General features: G+C 39.7%; 3 protein-coding genes and 1 long non-coding RNA gene across 4 annotated transcripts; 2 read left to right on the top strand and 2 right to left on the bottom strand.

The window, feature by feature from the left end:
• Positions 1 to 650: 650 nt before the first annotated feature.
• Positions 651 to 7726, bottom strand: LOC102711822 (phosphatidylinositol-3-phosphatase SAC1). The gene is made up of 16 exons (XM_006658973.3): positions 7587 to 7726; positions 7264 to 7468; positions 6790 to 6955; positions 6435 to 6657; positions 5665 to 5741; positions 5169 to 5356; positions 4823 to 4920; positions 4437 to 4570; positions 4218 to 4352; positions 2919 to 3288; positions 2523 to 2644; positions 2275 to 2394; positions 1926 to 2138; positions 1658 to 1846; positions 1452 to 1563; positions 651 to 1346 (listed from the first exon to the last, which is right to left on the bottom strand). Exons 1-16 carry the CDS (start codon positions 7656 to 7658, stop codon positions 1095 to 1097), a joined length of 2676 nt encoding a protein of 891 aa, XP_006659036.2. The 5' UTR covers positions 7659 to 7726; the 3' UTR covers positions 651 to 1094.
• A 1843-nt stretch (positions 7727 to 9569) lies between these two features.
• On the bottom strand, positions 9570 to 13958 carry LOC102711551 (TOM1-like protein 5). The gene is made up of 10 exons (XM_006658972.3): positions 13822 to 13958; positions 13444 to 13623; positions 13051 to 13129; positions 12568 to 12666; positions 12379 to 12492; positions 11697 to 11860; positions 10791 to 10866; positions 10514 to 10599; positions 10202 to 10357; positions 9570 to 10129 (listed from the first exon to the last, which is right to left on the bottom strand). Exons 2-10 carry the CDS (start codon positions 13542 to 13544, stop codon positions 9796 to 9798), a joined length of 1209 nt encoding a protein of 402 aa, XP_006659035.1. The 5' UTR covers positions 13545 to 13623; positions 13822 to 13958; the 3' UTR covers positions 9570 to 9795.
• Positions 13959 to 16496: 2538 nt separating this feature from the next.
• LOC107304826 lies at positions 16497 to 17366 on the top strand. The gene is made up of 3 exons (XR_001550874.1): positions 16497 to 16582; positions 17015 to 17120; positions 17275 to 17366. It is a non-coding gene; the product is annotated as an uncharacterized LOC107304826 (long non-coding RNA).
• A 531-nt stretch (positions 17367 to 17897) lies between these two features.
• LOC102711281 (glycolipid transfer protein 2-like) lies at positions 17898 to 19930 on the top strand. Its single transcript, XM_006658971.3, has 6 exons — positions 17898 to 18208; positions 18801 to 18856; positions 18971 to 19101; positions 19199 to 19337; positions 19442 to 19585; positions 19669 to 19930. The coding sequence occupies exons 1-6, from the start codon at positions 18037 to 18039 to the stop codon at positions 19702 to 19704; spliced, it is 678 nt and encodes a 225-aa protein (XP_006659034.1). The 5' UTR covers positions 17898 to 18036; the 3' UTR covers positions 19705 to 19930.
• The last annotated feature ends 495 nt before the right edge of the window (positions 19931 to 20425 follow it).

The following is a 20425-nucleotide window of genomic DNA, read 5'->3' as shown; positions in this document are numbered from 1 at the left end:
CCAACAACCCGGTAGAACGTTGTACTAAATAATTTGTATCATATGCATGCTGAATACCACATGTAATATTTTCTAGTTTTGTCTAAATTTATTTATTAATATATATAATTTATATATGTGTCTAGATTTATTAGCATTCGTATAAATCAAGTCAATACTAAAAAGTCTTATATTGCGGAGAGAGCAGAAAATATGACAGTTTCATATTGTAATACTTTCTAATTTTGTCTAAATTCATTTATTAATATATATAATTTATATATGTGTCTAGATTTATTAGTGTTCATATAAATCAAATAAGTCTTATATCGTGGAGAGAGCAGAATGGCAGGAATAGGATGGACCAGAGTAAAAAGGACAAGCTCTGGCCAATGGCACAGCGAACCCGTGAGCTATGCACCAATCACAATTCACATCATCACATATCCCTCGATTCCCTCCACTCTTTTTCGTTGATGCTTATTCTTATAAACCAAAATTTAAATTTTTAATCTTAAATTTAGATTTAATTTTAAGATGTTAAGTTTATTTTTCAGATTTGACCTTTAGATCACTAAAAATACGTATATAAAAATTTTATTCATAAATTATTTTTTATTTACAAGTCCCATTTAGTTTTTTTCCATAAAACACCCACTTATGAATGCATTTCATTTTCCAAGCGAAGAAAATACAGGCCAGAAATCTTAACATATGAAGGCATCAATCTACAGATACAGGTTACTCAAGGAAAGAAAATACATTGTCCCTCTTTTTATCTGTTTCAAACTGGGTGTGCATTATTCAATCATACACTCATACTGCCAAGTAGCGCTATACTACTATCCTCCAAGATTTACTGGCCATATCTACTTCTATGCTCTTCAATCTAAAATAAAACCTACTACAAACAAAGGCCTAGTCGGCCAAACTTACATCCAGCAACGCCTACTGAAATGCATGGTTGCTCCCAGCAAACTGGATAAAAACACAGGCTGGGCAGCTCCTTTGTAAAGGTAAGAGCTTTATGAATGACAAGGTTGCTGCAGAAATATGTACAGCCCTTTGGCAAAAAAAGAAACAAAACATACAAAAAATGAGGGGGTGAGGGGGGGCTACTGTGTTGCGCCGACTCGCAACTTATCATCACCAATAATCCACCTAGTCAGCTGGCTAGGGTCTTCAGCGAGCGATCCACATGATGGAATGATGCTGAGATCCGACCCTATTATCTGGTACTCGTCCAGCGCGGCTTGCATTTCTGCTTCTACCCTTGAATCATCAGTAATGTCAATATCCATGCTGAGGGCCTCTGCATAATGGCTTTCTTTCTCGGAATCATGCTCGAAGGGATCCATGACTGATCCCTACATTGTCAGGACCATAAACAGGTGAGCTTATGAGTTGAAGAAGAAGCAAATCATGAGAATCTATCTTTTCACAATGATCTGTGAACCCTGTAAGTTGCTTACCTGGCAAAGTTCAGAGTAATGTCTATAAGCCCCGCTATTTTCATCTTGGTCATATATCAGTGTTCCACCATACCAGCCATTATCTACATCCGCTGTTGTGAATGCAAGATATCTGCATAAGAGTTCAGAGAAATCAGATTATAGGCGGGCATGCTGGACATCAAAATGACCAACAAGAGATATAGTTGAAATAAAACTGGGACAACCTTCTGAAGGTATCCTCCTCGCATGTGTCTGCCGAGGAAAGCCAATTCAGTTCCCCACATAGAGAAATATGCAAGTCCTCCCTGTTACCTTCATTTGCATTTTCCACTGGAATAACTTTTGCTGTTGGAACAGTCTCCACATGTTTCCTTTGACCAAACAACCAGTTTGGGGTTCTAAGCTGTATCTCCCTGAATCACAGGCAAACTGTAAGGACAACACCAATAAGATAATTTCAAACAAGACTGCCGAATAAAAAAAAATGCATACACCGCATCTGGGGCCATTCCAGAAGTTCCAACAGTTCCACTCTGTTTCAGATCAGCATCACAGTGAAGCCGCACATTCCTTACTAAACTGCAGGTCCTTTCAATAAGTTTGTCAAATGAAGTAAGTTTCATCCTTGAGAAGTCTTCTTTACATGCTGGAACAGGGCTCCATGTTTCTCCAGGGGTCAATTCAGCTCCAGATTCCACAGGTGCACTATTTCCAGTTGTGGAGCTATCAGTTACATGAATAAAAATAATATTCACGGCATAAAATAAGGGCTGCATCTGGTAACAAAGGAACCAAAAAAATAATTATGGAAATTGAAGCATAGAACCAAATTTCAACTTACGTCATATGGTAGCTATCAGATGTAAGATCATCACCATATGTTGTTACATGAAGATAGTAATCAGTGTCTAACTCCCAGAGAGCAGGCTTTCCATCTTGAGGTTGGAAATAACCCAAAAATCTGGTAATATCACCAAAAAAAACATCAGTGGAGATAATTTACTTACCAGTAGTAAACATCCTGGTAGCTAATCCACTATTCTGCTGGTTTAAGATATTTATGATTATAAGCCAAAATGAGAGACTTACAGATTTATAGCATCTTGTTTCTCACCATCAGTATAGGCATTGCTGTAATACCGTTTAATTGATTTGAGGAACTCCCGAGACTGCGTGGTAGCCTTCCACTTCCCTTGCCTCTCAGGGAAAACCTGAAAAGAAACAAGTAGACTAAACTTTAGTTCACTGGAAAGTAGTGAAACTATAGGAAGAGGATCAACTTCTGTTTAAATCTACTAATGCCACGAGCACTAGTAGACACAAATAGAAGAGAAAAAGGTCAGACAGATTGACCCACACTTCATCCCGAAGTTAAAGATATGTGTTTACTATATCAACTAAGAACTACCAGTGGGAGGTTTACTATAAGGACCTTATGGCCATTACAAATGATTCATAAAAGCAAGAGAAGAAAAAAATACTTACTGTGTTATGTGCCGCTGAGCCTCCATACTGATGAGCAAGTGCATCACCCATGCTCTGGTACATTTCCATTAAAGCTGAAGCAATGCTACTATCTTGGTGGATTTTTGGAACATCTGTCGCTCCCATTGCATGAAGCTGCCTTCCCAAAGCAGCAAGCCCATAAGCATACTGAGCAACATTTGTACGATCCAGGCAATCCATGCAATTCGTACGAAGAACTCCAGTCTGATAACAAGGAGCATCACCAATAAGCTCTTGTTTGCTATCATCATTTCTTATATCTTGAGAAGCAGTGGAACCTAACGAATCTGCATTACTGGAAAGCCTTGAAAGGTCTCCAGAACTAGCTCTTATATCAATGGAACCATCCCTGTGAAAATAAATGAGGTAAATATTGTCAGCTCAGAGCATATTAATTTTGAACACAAAATGTGCACTTCTGGTTTTGAACATAATTTGGACAGGACACAACAGCGAGTATGGCATTATCTGACACCCTGAGCCCCAGGGTTTGCTCTATACCTAGTCTCTATGGGGCAAGCTTAAACTTCAGTTCTCACAATGTAAAAGGATTACCAGTGCTAGTTTTCTGAACTCCCCTTTTAATTAAAAAAATATTTGGGCCAATAAGAATTATACATTAGCACCATTGCACAACTCACTTTATACAAGCAATGTAAAAACTAACACATCAAGCAAGTACAGTTGGGCCATGCAGCAATACCATCAACTGGCTGGATTTGTAATGCTTGTAAGGCGCAAGGTACTAGCTAACGCTGCTGGTTGTGAGCTACTGATGTTGGCCTTATTACTACTTGATACATTGTTACAAAAGTATGGCACCAGAGTGTTGAATGCCAGGATAAAATCCAAGCAGTAACCAGATCACTGGTAACAATTGGGGAGTGAGGGACGATCTCAATCCATAAATTTTCAAATTTAAATTAAGTGCAGTTTTTATCAATTGGCGAACAACAGTTCAGCCAAAAACAGACCGACCTGGCATTAACCAACTGGAATTTGGTAGAATAATTGGCCATCCAAATCACTTAGGTAAAAACCAGCTGGCTGTGGTCAATGATTTTTCCCATGATCAGTGTGGATATCCTTGGTTGAAAGAAAATCAAATGAGGCAGTAATGGACTAATTATTTTTTTAAAAAATGGGTTAGATATCACTTCTTATTTTACCTGTCAGCTCTACTGACAGAATATGGGAGGCAATAAGCGTGCTTTGTAAAAGAGAGGTATATTCATTTTTTCATGAATTCGTAAGCTTAATGGAAAATTGATTAAGTACCTTGCGGTGCTAGTTCTACTAAGCTGAGTCGACCTTTTTTTTGGAACTTTTGGCTTTCCACTGTAGTAGAATCCGGTAAGATCCAGTGCTTCACTAGCAAAACCTCCTAAAACACCCAGAACATTTGCAGACTTGCTGACATAGCAGATGAAGAACCATTAGCACATGAACACGTGCTAACTCAAGCATATCTGAAATTTATCAAAAACAAGTGTAAACCTTTTTGCAAATTTATGGAAATCCCAGTGGATAAATCTCAATTTCTTCTCCTCTGGGACATTCTGATTAAGATATCCAACTGCATTAAAATATTCACGCCTGAGCATCATCTCTCGAGGCCTTTTCTCAAAAGTCTACACAGATAGCACAAAAACTTGATGAGCAATATATTGGACATAAAATCAATACGTTGGATGTACAAAGAACTGATTGAACAGTACTGCAGCTTCACAGATTGATCATGACCAAATGAGGCTTATTCAGGGAAATGGAATGATTAAAATGTAAAATAAGCAAATTTTCAGTTCAGCTCATCAGTTTCAGCTTTAAGATGGAGTAAGGGCATACTCACACTGAGATCCCAAAATCAAGAAGAAGCCACATACCTTTGTTAAATTTAGTATTATGATAGGATGTCCATAGCGCTGTGCAAGATCATCAAAATGTAACTTAGTTGCTTCATATGTAGGATCATATCTCTGCACTGCAGAAAGATACAAATTTAAGATTTCTCAAGAAATTTCATGTATTCCGAGATTCTAGAAACATATCAGAAAGGAGATTCGACAGGTGCCTAACAGTTAAAACTCAAGTGTTTGTTGGGTATAGTGCTCTAATAGAAGTATGATCAGATAGAAATTTGGTTTTTATATATGAATTTCCTCTGATAAAACTATGTAAGTTGACTTCATGTTAGATATCGCAAGGTAATTCTTTAAGAAATATATTTACCAATAATATCAGGCTTAGGACTAAGTCGTCCAGCCTCTTGTGACCAAAAGAGAGGGATTGATCCTCGCATCTGTACTACTGCACTCATTCTTCCCTTCCAGGAACCAGCTTCCTCTTCAAAGACTATTTGCTCTGTTTCAACATCGTTAGCGACTTTTCCATGGTCATTCACACCCCTTTTCAGAAACCTACAGATATCATTGGGAAGGTAGTAAATTTTCAAATTGAATAAAACTAAGATACTACTAACAAAGCATAGATAATATGCTTGGTCTCAGTCAGAAAAGTAGAGGAAACAAATAGTACAGGAGCCCCAACTGTTGGTTTAGATGTAATGCATGAATTCACCCAAACAAGAATTACACAAGGTGTGATTAGCCAACAGCAATCAAATAAATAGGGTCAATGGACAAGAGTGTAAGTATGAATAATGGATTGGCTTCAGCATACATAAAATAGAAGGGCTTCCAGAAATCTTAAAGCACATGCAACTTACCGTGTCCCTGCAAAATGCCGTGATCTTCTAGAAATGAGAACAACATTTAACTCCCTGCCAAATATTGACAACTTGGCCTGGAAAATCAAAAGGACAATATGTTATGTTAGTTTCAAAATCAGTTGCAGCACATTTATTTATGCATATTTGCAAAGATCAGATGAAAGTTGGAAGGCATAATTGTTACAGAGATACATATAAGCTAAATAAGTACTCTACAGTATCAGCACTCGGCAGTCATCATTTATCAACCAAACAGCAAATTCCAATTTCCAAAGACTTACAGTTTTTGTAGTGATAACATTTACAGTTAGTAAGGGACAGACAGATGACAACTTAAAGACCTGGTCCAATATCATACTAGTTGCCCTCCTTATTGATGGAACATGGATTTTTCAAAATTTTATTTTTTAGTAAAAATAAACTTCGGAATTGAAATCATAGTACTTTTTTCTTATATCACGACTCACTTAGTGTTCTACTCCAACAAATGAGAAGTAGGAATATTAGTTAATAGGACTACACAGACAATGCTCCAAGCCTGAATGCAATCTACTCTGGTAAATAAGAAGTATGTGTTTGGTATTTGGGGTTCACATTACAGTTAGCATGACTCTACAGATAGATCCCTAGCTGGCAAACATATTCTTAGAATGATCCAAGGATAGAAGTACGGCTCCAAATAGAAAGGTATATCTGTTTTGCAGAAGTATACACCAGAAACAAGAATAGTGGCAAAACCAACTTGTTGATTGTTTGTTAGACATAACCTGCTTGAAATGGCCATGGACCAGAGCTACCGTCCAGAGAGTATTGCGGCACCTTGAACGAATTGGCTGTGTCAGGAAAGTATTCCAGACAAATAAATTTTCATAAGGCATTTCCTTCATCCTTGAAGAAGTGACATTCTGCTGAAGACTCTGCATGATGGGGTATGTGTAGCTATAGAAGAAATCCTTGGTGAGATCAAGACTAGCCAAAAGTTTCTTGTACCTGTTAATATTTCCGTAAGTTCAATGAATATACAAGTATCCACAAGTTGGAAGCTGATACTGTAGAGCAGTATAGAAAAGATGATGAATAGAATGAAGAAAGAAACACTAAAGAAGGCAAAGGAAGAATCACCGTAGCTCATTCTTAGAGGTTGCAACATCTGTCTGCACAGATGAGTGTGGAATGGTTATCATTTGGCTCTCATCTATACAGTAAATAGGATGCCCGCAAATGCAACCAATTTGGCGGCGCTTGGTGACCAAAATCAGATAATATGACTCTAAGAACTTGATGCAACCTACATAACAAGAAAGAAAATAGGTTCAGTCAGAATGGCGAGGAGGAACTGACAACTGACAACCTAGGGTTACTAAAGTATCTCCCATTCATATCAATTTTATCAAAGCAATTCAGTTTGGAACCATTACAAACATCTGGTCGGGTTTCCTATGACAGATTTAATACGGTAAGCATCAATTGTAATTTTTCGCTCAGCATTTAGCAAGCAGTCACGCAATGTATCCTACCTGAGATAACTAATCCATCCTCCATACTGGGAGGTTCCAAAATAATACTTTTTTGAAAAAAAAATAAAGAACAACGAACCAGCGATGCCGTAGGCCTTGGTGACGAAGGTGAGGCCGCCGGTGGAGCGGTTGCCCTCGGAGATGCGGTGCAGGAGGTTCTTGACCTCCTGCTGGGAGTACCAGACGGGGTCCTCGCTGATGGTGAGGTCGGAGCGCTCGGAGCGGTCGATCTTGAGCACCTGGAACCACCGCTTCTCCCGCGATGTCCCGATCAGGTAGAACCTCTGCAGAGCAGACGGTGAATCGACCATTCCTCCTCCTCCTCCTCCTCCTCCTCCTATTACTTCTACTACCACTACTGGATAGATAATAAAAGATAGAAATCGAGAAGGATAGAGATACCGCGCGCGTCTCGTAGAGGCGGAACTTCTCGAGCGTCTCCGCCGCCGTCGGGTCGTCCGCCTCCGCCGTCATGGCGACCCAGCGAGGGGAATTGGCAATGCAACCAGAGGAGGCGATGCGAGAAGAGAGGAGAGGAGAGGAGGACGCAGTGAAGACGACGACGTCCGTGGGCCTCCTTCTTTTCACTTCTTACGGGAATTTTAATGTCAAAAACGGCCCATCTAGGAAGCCTTTCTTCGAAAGGAATAAGTTCACTTTGACTCCTTTATGTTTTGATTGGATTTAATTACTTTCTCCACATTTTTTCTATTCGATGATGCCTTTGAATTTTGTATTTATGTTGGATCATTTGTATTATTTAAAAATTTATATAATTATTTATTATTTTGCTATGATTTAATTTATTACTGAAGATGCTCTAAGCATATTATTTTGCATATTTGCACAAAAAATAAAGATAAATAATTAAACGTAGATCTAAAAGTCAACAGTATCAAATAAAAAAACGAAAGAAGTTGTTCGTTCTCACCCTCCCTAGGCGGTCTTGCTCTGCCTCAGCTTTGTTGCCTCCCCTTCCCTCCCCTCTTTCCTGTCCTAGCAAGCCACTAAATATAGTTGTGTGGGAGGTAAGGTAGTAGATGACCCTGAGAAAGTCAACGATGACATGGTGGTGGATGTTATTGACCACGATATGAAGTCAGCACCATGCGAGGACAACCTGAGTATAGAGAGCAGAGTTGATTGGTGACCAACATCCTCATTGAGCCACCCCTTGGTTTGCTGAGTGGTTGGGACCATATCATGCTTGTTGTCTCAGTAGGTTGTCCTTCCTCTCCGTATCGCCTCACTATAACTCAACCTCCTCTGCCTACCCCCCTCCCCCACCACACACACCGCCATCGTCGCCATCAGCCGCACATCTCCTTCCTCTTTGTCTTGCCTTATCGCTACCAATTTGTCTTCCACCTTTCTCTGCTCAAGCTCAAGAGAGACAATATGGACGTCAGATCATCATTGTTCTCCTCCCACGCTGACAAGCTCCTCCCAACAGATTTAAGGAGCAGACATAAAGGCGAGCGTGGTGTGGACGGGGTAAGTGCCAAGAGAAAACAAATAGAGTAAGAGATAGGAATGATGTATGGCCAATGCTCTATTTGTTATTTATGTTATGACTAGGTTGCTAAATGGATATCGTGAAAGGACCTGTAGCCTAGTGGTTACAAGTGGCTTAGTAGCATCTAAGGTCAAATATAAATTTAAAAATCAATAGTATTAAATAAAAAACGGTAAGAGTATGTACTAGTTCCATACGGTAGTGTTTTTTTTTTTTCGATTGGGTCTTTTTTCGAGGATGCAGTGGTTGCAGATGCAACGTAGAAAGAAACAGGGGGAACCAGCACAACTCCACTTTTGTAGCATGGAAAATACAAAATTTTAGTTCCGTATGTATAAGTCAGAATATATATGAATTATTCAGAGTAATGCTGATGTGTTTCTATTATAATTCGATAGGAATGAAAATTTACACAAGGATTCGCAAGGAATTTACACAGGAATTTGCTCAGTTCAAATGTTTACAGTCATTGGCATCATATAAACCTGTGCTTGATAAGGATAACATGGATGGAATGAATGAATTGTTTAAGTCTACTGAACAGATCATTGCCTGCTGTGAAACAACTTTGGCAAGTCAGCCCTAAACCATTCAAGGCTGGCTCCAAGATAGGAGGATACTATTGGATCCCTGGTCTTGCCAGAAAGAGGTTTCATAGTCATGGGCATAATCTTTTACAATGCTAGTGACCCACGACAACACATCATGGGGCTCAACTGATCCATTAGCTGCTGGCCAAAAGCTGAATGGCACGCTTCTGACACAAGCATACCCACACCACTAGTCCACTACACACCACAAAGCAAAAAGGAGATGAAACTAAAAGTAAAATTTCAAGCAAACCATTGCAGATGGTCACACAGCTTGGAACGCAAGCATCTCTATAGAACTGAATGATCACAACACAGCATGTCTCCCAATAATGTCAGGTAAGGAGAAGGGGAAGAATTGTAAAAGAATTAGAAAACCAAGTGTACAATGGTCAGCGACGATGAGGCTGAGGCTGCCTCTCTCTCAACATCAATTGGCGGGCAAGCAGAAGATCATCCTGAAGAACAAAAAAAAAGAAACTGTATATACCACATGTACTACACCTCAGTCACCATAATCGGTGCTGCCACTACACGAACTACTGCCATCCCGGCTGTGCACCGATAGGCCTGCAAGATGGCCGAGCAAGTTGGCATCCATGCTCTTCTCCCGGAAGAACCTCTCCCTCTCGGCGTGCTTGGCAGGCGGTGGTGGAATCAGCACGGCTTCAGGCCTCACCTCAGGATCTGGAGAGCGAATATTCAGTGCCCCCAGTTTCTTATCAGTATGGGATGGCTCAATGGTGAGCGGGCGGCGCATCTTGTCTTCAGGTATAGATCTAAATGATGGTATGGAATCATGTGTGTAATCTTCCGATAATGCTTTACCCTTTCGAAGCCTGTGTTGGCGAGGAAAATAATGTGATCAGACACCTTCCACCACTGAAGGAATAGAGAATGAATGCACATACCTCCGGTAAAGACTTTCAGCATCTTCTTCCTCTTCTTCCTTGAGAGTAGAAGCTACTGTTGTAGTTGGTTCAACTGAAAGCAATGCATCATGCCGTACAAGGACCTTGTGAAGCTCTTCATTCAGTTCTATTGCTTGTGATACCACCAGTTCATCCCTAGCAACAAAAGATAGCAACTCACATATCAACATAAAAATAGAGCTTATACAAGATCAGGATTCTCAGGACTGAACGAGCAATGTCAAAGAAGTGTTCCCATTTGCATGGAAATCAATGGAAATATTGAAGAGCACCAAACATTTTGACAATTACCTCGACGTCATAACCAGGTGCATGATTCGCTGTTTTTGAAATGTACATTGCTCCACAAGATCCAATACAAACTCATCCGTTGCTCCCTATAAGATACATTTGTAGGTGTAAACATGTAAGAGTTCGCGGTACTTGAGAAAAATAAAGTACCTCTTAAGTTACTTTCCTGGGAAAAGGTATATGGAAGCAAAAATGATAAATCTACAAACGATGATCAAAAAATGGAAAAAAAAAGAACATGTCAGATAAATGAGGATACACAACACCATATATATACCTCAGGGAGTCTAGGATCCATGGAATTAAGCACATCCTTTAGAACTTCCATGACACTAGAAGCTTTCCGGATTATACTGCACCAAAGTGTACTGTCAAAATGATTGAAAAGCCAAAAGGCAGTTCAATGGTTAACACAAAAATGTAATAATTCTCACATCATCAAACAATTATCTTGTTCAAGTGTTAATAAACAACACAAAATACATATATGTTAGTCCTAACACCATATGGACAACTGCAGCAATGATCAAGAGGAAATGTATGCTACAAATATGGAATCATACCATACAGAAAAAAGTGCTTTGATATTGGATATTCCATTCAAGAACCATCCAGTTCTTCTATGAGCACCATGCTACTTGCACTACTATGGTACATCAATCAAAGATGCACATAGATAAAATTAATAGCAATTAACAAGTGATACAAACAGACACCTTTCAATATGAAATGCTGCATCAATTCTTGAAAATTGAAATCAACAAGACGTGAGTGTGATATATCACTCCTACCAGAGTTAGTACCATTTATTTACCCACAGTAATATGTCAAAAGCATCAAGGTTATGGTACTGTTGCTTAAATGACATTGAGACGATTAGAAAAGATAATGGGTCGCAGCTGTCAGTTCATTTGCTGTGAGGATTGAATAAGTATGTTGAATGTTCTAGGAATAACCTGTTTAGGCCATGGAACATTTGATCAAAGTAATTTAATGCAATTATCAGTTTCACCATTCAGCAGAAAAGAACTGAGGTACTCGAGCAATAATCAATTTCAATTACTGGCACATAGAATTTTGATCAAGTATTGAGTATTGACTGCACTGTGAGATTGGACTAAAACAAGCAAGCTTCATATGCATACAACATAATCTCCAAATTAAAGTAGAAACTAGAACACACCTCGACTCTGAAACAGGCTGTGCATGCACTTCCTTCTGGCCTTCATCCAATCTCCTAGATAAACTGTTATTATTTGGTTCAATTGTTGGTTCTGGGACTGGGACTGGGGCTTGTGCTTGTGTAACAACAACATTTGGACGGTTTGAAAACTGAACGCCAGCAGACTGTGAAAGAGAAGATGATAATCACTTCAGATGTATACAAAAAGTAGCTCTTTCCTGTCTTAAGGTAACACTAAAGCAATATGCAAATAATTGCCAAACCTCTCAGAGTTGTGGAGGTGGTTAAATCATAAATCATGGAACGATCCATAATACAAGTACACAAGACCTCAGGGCTCTCACAGAGTGATCAATTGATCAGGATGAGCGCATGGATTATTTTTGTGGGGGAAAAGATTATATTGAAGAAAAACCGTAAACTATACAGATTCACTTGGCGTAGAGGTGTCCAAATTCTCAAACACAGTTAGGGGTGGTAATGGGCCCAGGTTCTTCTATACAAAATTTATGGGTTGGGGTCCAAAATGGGGCGGGCTGAAATTTTATAGTTTTTTAAGCAAAAATATATTTAAGGGTTTAGTAGGGTTATGAAAGGATCCAAGGGACTTGGCCCATTATCACCCCTTAACACAGTATTACAATGAAGAATTGAAGATGGAATACTAAAAAATGATACATACCACCAACTCATAATATGCACCATAGTACTGAGGGAATTTCCCTTTAGCTCCACCAAGGGATGTTTGGGTCGCGTCCAGCAAAAGAAATATCTTTTCACGAACTGGTAATTCTGTCTGAACTGGTAATTATGTCAACATCTCAACAACTTTCCTCCAACTTTCACACAAAAAGAAAGGAGAACAGGTCACCTTTTTCTTCACAATCTTCACAAGTATTGGGAGAAGACCGTTATCAATGACCTGCCTGTGGATAGGCTCTCCGCAGTTATTCATGAGCATCTCTAACAGCTATAACAAATAGCACAATAAACCAAGATTAAAGGCGTGGAAAGAAAAGACATTCACATAATTATAACTTTAATTAGATTCACTATGGAAGATGGGATATTAATTGTAGTGATAGAAAGATAATAATTTGCACCAACAAACCTAATATGACCTAAGACTAAGCGATCAAAAAAAGCACAGAATTAACTCCACAGTCAAGCAAACATCTTAGGTACTTCTATGCTGGCTTCTAAATAAAAGAAAGGGTTAGAGCGCGACTTCTTACATGGCCATGATCTAGCGAGAATGTCCCTGTGACAATTCTATAATCGCAAAAATATTGTAGTTCATCCTGGGGCCACCGGCCAAGGCACAAAGGAAGCTTCTTGCGCAAATATAACTTACCATTACAGCATAAAGTTGAGTATTCTTGCTCCTGCTTCCTAAATACTTCTTTATAGGCTTGATCACATCCTTCGCTTTCCTGTTGACAGTAACAGGTAGATAAACATCAATGTGCCATTCAAGGACATAAAAGCAATCTTTCCATATGGCAAACGATGAGCCATAACTTGTGAAAAGAAAATACTGAGGCCAGCTGGCAATGGAGATTTGGTAGCCCCTTCAGTACAATTAATTTTTACACTAAAATATCAGGGAGAACCACTGTTGCAAAGTGATTAACTAACCAAAACTTCCACTAGTAGAAAACCTGCAATGCTAAATGGGATAACTCGAAATCCCGCACATGAAAATCTAGTCAAAAGGCAGTGTGGCAAGGGGAATCAGAAGAAATACCCAGGATCCTGAGCGACGAGCTCGCAGATTTCGATGTTCTTGGCCCAGTCCATCTCTTTGAGCTTCTCACTCGTCGCCGCCTTTACCATTTCCAAGGCCATACCTTCTCCCTCGCCTCGCTGCCTTCACTCAATTAGCCCCCAAAGAAAAAAAATCCTTCCTTTACCGCAAATCCAAAGCCTAGAATCCACACAAGATGAGTAAATAGCCAACGCAAAAAAAAAATAAAAAATCCCTATTTTCCGAAGGCACCGGACTCACAAACACGAAAAGAACATTCTTTCATGACAAAAACGAGAAGAGAAGCCCCAATCTACAGCCAGAGAATAACAAGAAAGATAGATCATCGAGGAGCACCGAGAGAGGAACATCGCATACATGCACGGGCCCGGATCGGCCACCAATCTCGGTGTAGAATCGCCGCTCCTAGTGCATCGTCTCCGGCGGCGAGCGCGGCGGCGGCGGAGGAGCCATGGCGATGGCGGGATCTCAGTGGGGAGGAGAAGAGGAGGAGGAGGAGAGAGAAGCAGGAAGGAAGAAGCTAAGATTACGGAAATTTTTCAACAAGAAATTAAAGAATGGAGACTGGCTTTTCTACAGATTGCACCCTGCATTTTTCAGGTATCTCCATCAGAGGCCCTGCTGCTGCAGCCTGGCTAGAAACTTCCACAGTGTTTTTTATCTTGTTTTCACACTTGTTGGGTGGTCCATGTATCGGAGCACATATGTTTCTTTTTATTTACCCATCTTTGAATAATCAGAGTGAGCTTGGGAGCGAGCAAGGAAAAAAGAAGAAGAGACTACGACATGAACCTATGTTAGTGAATGATAAATTAAGTATTAGGTATTTTAAAACTTAAAAAATAAATATATGATTTTTATATTAAATTTTAGATTATTTTAAAGGACATGTCGTTTGGAAGTGTATCCCCTCTCTACTAGATGAACACCTTAGTTCATATATTTTCATTTGAGATAGTACTTGATCTATACTAAAATATAACTATCTAGTATCGGAGATAGCATATCTAGTACTATTATTTTGTTTAAATTCATAATATTATAAAATGTTACCGTGTTATATCTTAAGATAGGGGAGTAGGAGGGAGTAGGGAATATTTGTTATTACTATACCTCTAAGATAAAAATAACCTAGTTTTATGCGTTCAACTGTGATAATACATTTAAAGATATCCTAATTTGTACGTACGAATAGTATCATTTACATTATATAAGCACAACGCATATAAGAAAAATGATAAATTTCAAAAACTATATTTAGCTGGCTTCAGCTCCACAAGAGACGAAGCTGAAGCTGCAGGCAGGCACGTCAAACAAACCCTTAAGTAGGTATTTAAACACTCTAAAGCCGGTCAAAAGATGACATTTTTAACGGAGAACACCATGCTTCAAAAGTTTGAAGAGAAGTTGACTATCTTGAGATATGGCAGAAAATGCTGACTCTACTGTAAAAGTTTGGACGAAACAGAAATACAAGGGAAGTCGAGGGGGCCTTTCGCAAAAAGGCAGAGAGAGGGGGCCGGCCGACAGAGAGCTTCGGTTGGCGTGTGGCGCGGCGGGGGGGGGGGGGGGGGGGGGGGGTGGGGCCCACGCCGTCCAACGCGAACCGCCACGCACGGGGAGCCCGACACGTGGGACCCGCCCCTCGCAGGCCGTCACATGCCCGCGTGGGCCCCACCCCACCCCGCCCCTGGCTGGATACAGCGGTCGCGCGCTTTCCGTGCTCTCTCATTCACTGCCCGGTGGGCCCGCTCTGTCAGACTCTTCTCTTCTGTTCTGCTCGCTCCCTCTGATTTTTAGAGGATAGAGGTGGTGACGTGGCGCTGTTTAACTATGTAGACACACACAAAAGTGAGGAAGAGTGTATTAATATAAGAGCAATTTTCTTAATGGTACCGTCAACTAATAGCTCCAAAAGAAATTGGTACATTACCTGTAACCAATTTAATACTCTATTTTACGTATAAAATTTTTCGATCTTCACTTTTAAATCGATAAAAGCATGTATATAAAATTTTTATTCACAGTTTATTTTCGTTTGCCGATATGGTGTTTCGCTTATTCGAAAAAGATGGGTACATTGTGAGGTGTAGAGTAAAATTACCAGAACAGTTGGTGCAATGAGATGGTACAAACAAGCTTTAAGATTTAACACATTAGATTTGTAAGTCCTCAGCTGTTGCACGAACATTGATAAGCTATATGAGCAATTGATCATGTATTATTATTGGTACAGTATACATGTGTAATTAGCTAGTAATATAAAGGTGACGTGTAGATTTCAGAGATTAGCAGGTCTGTACCGTTAACCTTGCTGTTAGATTGGTTGATGGCATTGGTGACACGACAAGAGAGAGAGGAGATCGAATCAGTGATGATGATTCGCTTTCAGATAGTTGGACCGCAAGACAGACAGACAGCCGGCTTAATTACTCACCTAGGTGGCATGCATGCAGTTGAGCCCAATAACTACTTTGAGAGCTTAGCTAGGACTCTAGGAGTGTATTTTGTCATTGCATTTGCATTAATCTTCTGTCCACCTGCCTGCTTGTTGGGAGAGTGATACATATGTTGGGATTAAGATGGTAGAATAAGTAGAAAATCATATGTTTTGGGCAAAAAAGAAGAGGGCCATGCTAAACCGTGCAACTGTCACCTGTCACCGCACCATCATCGGCCGTTTCCTGAGGCCTCCCAGTCGTCTGTCATGTCAACTTCCGTACCCTTGTAGAGGGTGTTTTATATATTCCGCCCACTAGAAGGACGTGAGGAGGTTAGATTTGTAGATTTTTAAAATAAAAATATAGTTTTGTAAATGATCTATTAAATGAAACTAAAAATAAAAGAATCTAGAGGTGATAATGTGAAATGCCAATTTGGTAGCCCAATGAGTGGAGTAATAATGGGCTCATTAGCAGAACAAAGGCCTCGGAGTGGACTTATCATCACAGGCCCAAAATCGCAACAAAGGCCCATGATCAACAGGTCGATCTCGTCGTTTTGTTTTTCCTCTTGAAATTAGGATCGGGATGCATTGCTCCATCCGTGATTAATCCTCAATTCAAAACAAGTTCTTCGTTTGTGAATTCTCATCAGGACTGACGATGGGGGTGATCAGGTATTCAGAATCTCAGACGTTGCCACATTGTTTGTTCAATTATTTTGTCTATCAAAAAAATGCAGTTCATTGCTTCACTCTGGTTTAGGTCATTGCTGCAGTAGCATTAAGTACTACTACTACTAGTTAATCTGAAAAAGAATCTTTTAGATAATTCCTTTGACCTTGTTTAGTAAGGATTTGATCTAAGATGTTGCTAATCAGTTCGATGCTGCAATTACTTATTGTCAATGTTCAGGTCAAACCAAGTACTGTGCTAATTGTACTTGGATTTTTATCTCATCAACTTTTATTGAGTGTTGTAACTTCTGCAATGAAATGTGTGGGTTCTGCCAGTTCCATTGCAGTTTGGTTTCATGCATGCTACTATCAGTTTCAGAATAATGTTACTCTTTAACAACTATCTCACATTCTCTTGTTCTGCTTGTTCAGATATGTAACATATCTGGTCAGAAGAATAAACGGACAGTGATATTCTTGATACTGACATTTAGAGGAATTCAACCGGCCAAGAATTTGCTTTGATAGCCATGCTTAGGTAAATCATCACTGGCTTCACTATCACACTACTTTAGTCAAGTTCTCATATGAACCCTGCAGTAGCCCACAGATTTGAATGGCCAATATGATCAGAATTACTGGATGTGTATATGTATAAATGTCACATATTGATGATGTCCATGGATCAGCAGATTGCATCAGCAGCAGCGGCTTCTCAGCAGTAGTTATCCAAGAACAACTGGATCAATGATTTCTTTTTGCACTAAAATATAAAATAGGGAAGACAAGCAACACTTTCATAAATTGTGTGAACAAAAACTGAACTGTTTATTTCAGATTTTCTTTCCACATTGACCTGTACAATTTCCTTTTTTAGAGGAAGTTTAGTGAGGGTTCAAGAAATCCAATTGTTGCCTTTAAGAATCAAGAAGCCTCATCCATTGGATCAAGCTACACAAGGTCTTATCTTCCTCTAAAAAAAATTCTGTGTTCTTTCTCTATCTCCTTAATTATTATCTCAAACAACTATCAAAATAAGATGATCTAGTTCAACTTGCTGTCTAGAAAACGTCAGTTCTATTAGTTTATACAACATTTTTCTTGGAATAAGAACCAACAATGCTCTACAAAACTGTCAACCATTCTCTATTGTAGGAAGTATACGGCAATGGCTCTAAGCCTGTTAAACAAGTCCAGGATAGTTGCATCATCAGGATAATTAAATCATCCCAAGGAAGTAAAGACAAGAACCACCCACCCTATTTAACTCCCAATAATTCGCCATTTGTTGCGTCTGACTTCACATAGGATGGTATCAAGAAGAAGAAGAAGAGATATATAGTAATTTAAAACATCAGCAAGAAGTTGACCCCAACATTTGTCCCAAGAAATGATGCTTGCTTGCATATAAGTATGGGGATAGTAGTAGACATGAGCAGCTAGCAATAGGGGAGATGGAGGTGAGAAGGGAGGAGATGGGGAAGGGAAAGTCTGAGCTGAGGATAGCCATGGAGGAGCTGTCCTTGCCATGTCCAGGAGATGAGGATGAGCAGCAGCAGCAGAGGCAGAAAAGGTCATCCACCATGGACCTCCTCTGGGTCTCCAAGCACCTCATCCATGTCCTTGGTTAGTAGTCATGTTCATGTTCTTTCTTTCAGATGAAATTCAAATCCTGATATCCCTTTTGACACACCATGGATGGAAATTTAGCAGGTTTCTAGTGCTGTTCTGCACTGCTGTTTACACTTGATTTCTTTGTGCACATGTTGTTGGGAGGAATTTTCAGTGGTGGACTAGAGTGATACATGCTCATGTGGAATTTTAGGAAGAGAAGGATTTTCTTTTACAGTATCAATGTGTTGCATTGGCATGTGCACTGGCAGTGGATTATTCTAGTATTGGCTTTGTTCTGTAGTCATATGTGATTGGGGAATTTGGCTTATAAGCCATGCATGCATACACCTTGTTTTTTTCATAAGAGGGGATGAACTTATCAACACAGCATGTGGCACATAGGCCTTACCACTTCTCTGTCGTGTGGCCATATCAATCGATGAAAAGGAGAAAAAACAGCAAGTACCTTTTCTGCAGCATTTTTAATGCTCTGAAAAAAAACAAGAGCAATATGATCAATTTGGTGTTGTTCTTTCCCTCCTAAGTCGCATTTGAGAAATCAAATCATGCTGAATTGACACACGCTACCTTGTTGCCATTGAAGATAATGTTGGACCAACGTTACTAGTCCTGAGGCAAGACATTCAGCAGAATGTTCAGGTAAACACTCTGTTTTTGTCTGCAAACTACATAATAATTATTAAATTGTCATGTGCTTGACATACCACTAATCACTTAAACAGAAAATGCTGAATCATTATGTGTTATTTGCAGAGATTACAGGATGTGCTTGCAAGGGACCCTTGCAAGTATGCAAGCCTGACAGCAATAGTAACAGAGGAAGTGGAGGAAGGGACCTCAAAGAAGGTCAACAGCTGCACCAGAGCTATTGTCTGGCTGGCTAGGTAAACTGAATTTTCCTAATCTGACACATAATCATGTCTATAATTTCAACTCTGTTGGAAATCTTTATCGAGCCGTGTTGCGAATTCTTACAACTAGGTCGATTAATTTCTCAAAACATTTACTGGAGGGGTTGCTGAACACCCGCGATCAGTCGAGCCTCGAAGAGATCGTCGAGAAAACATATGCAACTACTTTGAAGCCATGGCATGGTTGGATTGCATCAGCTGCTTATAGGGTATAGAACAATTACAATTGTCTGAATAGTATCACATTTGTCATCACACCTGCAGAGTCATCTCTGTTCACCAATCTCCTGAGCATTACCTGCAAAATTGTCAGGTGGCACAGAAGCTCATTCCAGAAAGGGAGATCTTCATAGCATTGCTGATGGGGAACTGTCAGGAAATTGAGGATTTTGCAGAGGACGTGAAGGTCCTTCTCACCATTGTCCAGCCACTCCTAGATGAGGCCAATGCAATTTTGGTCAGAGCTCCTAATACCACACCTTTCAGTAAATATTTGAGTTTGAAGGAAAGTTCATGTTCATATCTGTCGATGTTTTGCAGGTCAAGCATAACTTGGACAAGCTGAAATCCACCTAGAACAAAAAAAAAAAAAAGGATGTGCATAGCCTACAATCACCTGATCATGATTAATGTACATAATAGCTACATTAGTTAGCCTTGCCTTGTGAAAAATAATCTGTAGATTTGAAGTGGCAAATGTAAAGTAAAACAAAGTTGCTGTGCGTGCTCTCGATCACCCTGGTAGCCTTAGTGGACATTTTTCACTTTTCAGAGAAAGCTGGTTCTGAAAGAATCTACTCAATCTGATCACTATTCATGTTGTTTTCTTTCCCCTGCTCCTTGAAGATGTTATATATTAAGAGTGTGGCCTTTTCTTGTCCATAATTTGCTCAGAGAAACCAAAGCTGATACTCAAAAGAAAATGTGGCATGCATGCTAAGCTTGGCAACTCCTGCAACCACTGCACCAATGGAAGAAGAAAATTGCTGTATAATTTATCTTATCTCCTGCTATTTATGGTCACACATATAGATACAAACTGAAGAAAGCATGAGCTCACGCTGCTCCTAACCACCGGAAAGGATGATGATCAACTAAAAAAAAAGGAAAAAGAAAAGATGACAGAACAAGAGGTTGAACCTGGTTTGCTTTATCTTTTGTCTTGCTGACGAAAACTAGCAGCAGCATCTGTACACAAAATGGCATGTCTTTCTCCATCTGAGCATCACATTAGTAGTATATATTGTGCAACTTGGATTTGAATGTGGAAAGGAAGCAATAGAAATAATCAAATAAA

The sequence above is a fragment of the Oryza brachyantha genome, chromosome 8, assembly GCF_000231095.2.
Source record: "Oryza brachyantha chromosome 8, ObraRS2, whole genome shotgun sequence".
NCBI lineage: Eukaryota > Viridiplantae > Streptophyta > Magnoliopsida > Poales > Poaceae > Oryza > Oryza brachyantha.
The sequence above is the reverse complement of the archived record's forward strand: the minus strand, read 5'-3'. Positions and strand labels throughout refer to the sequence as shown.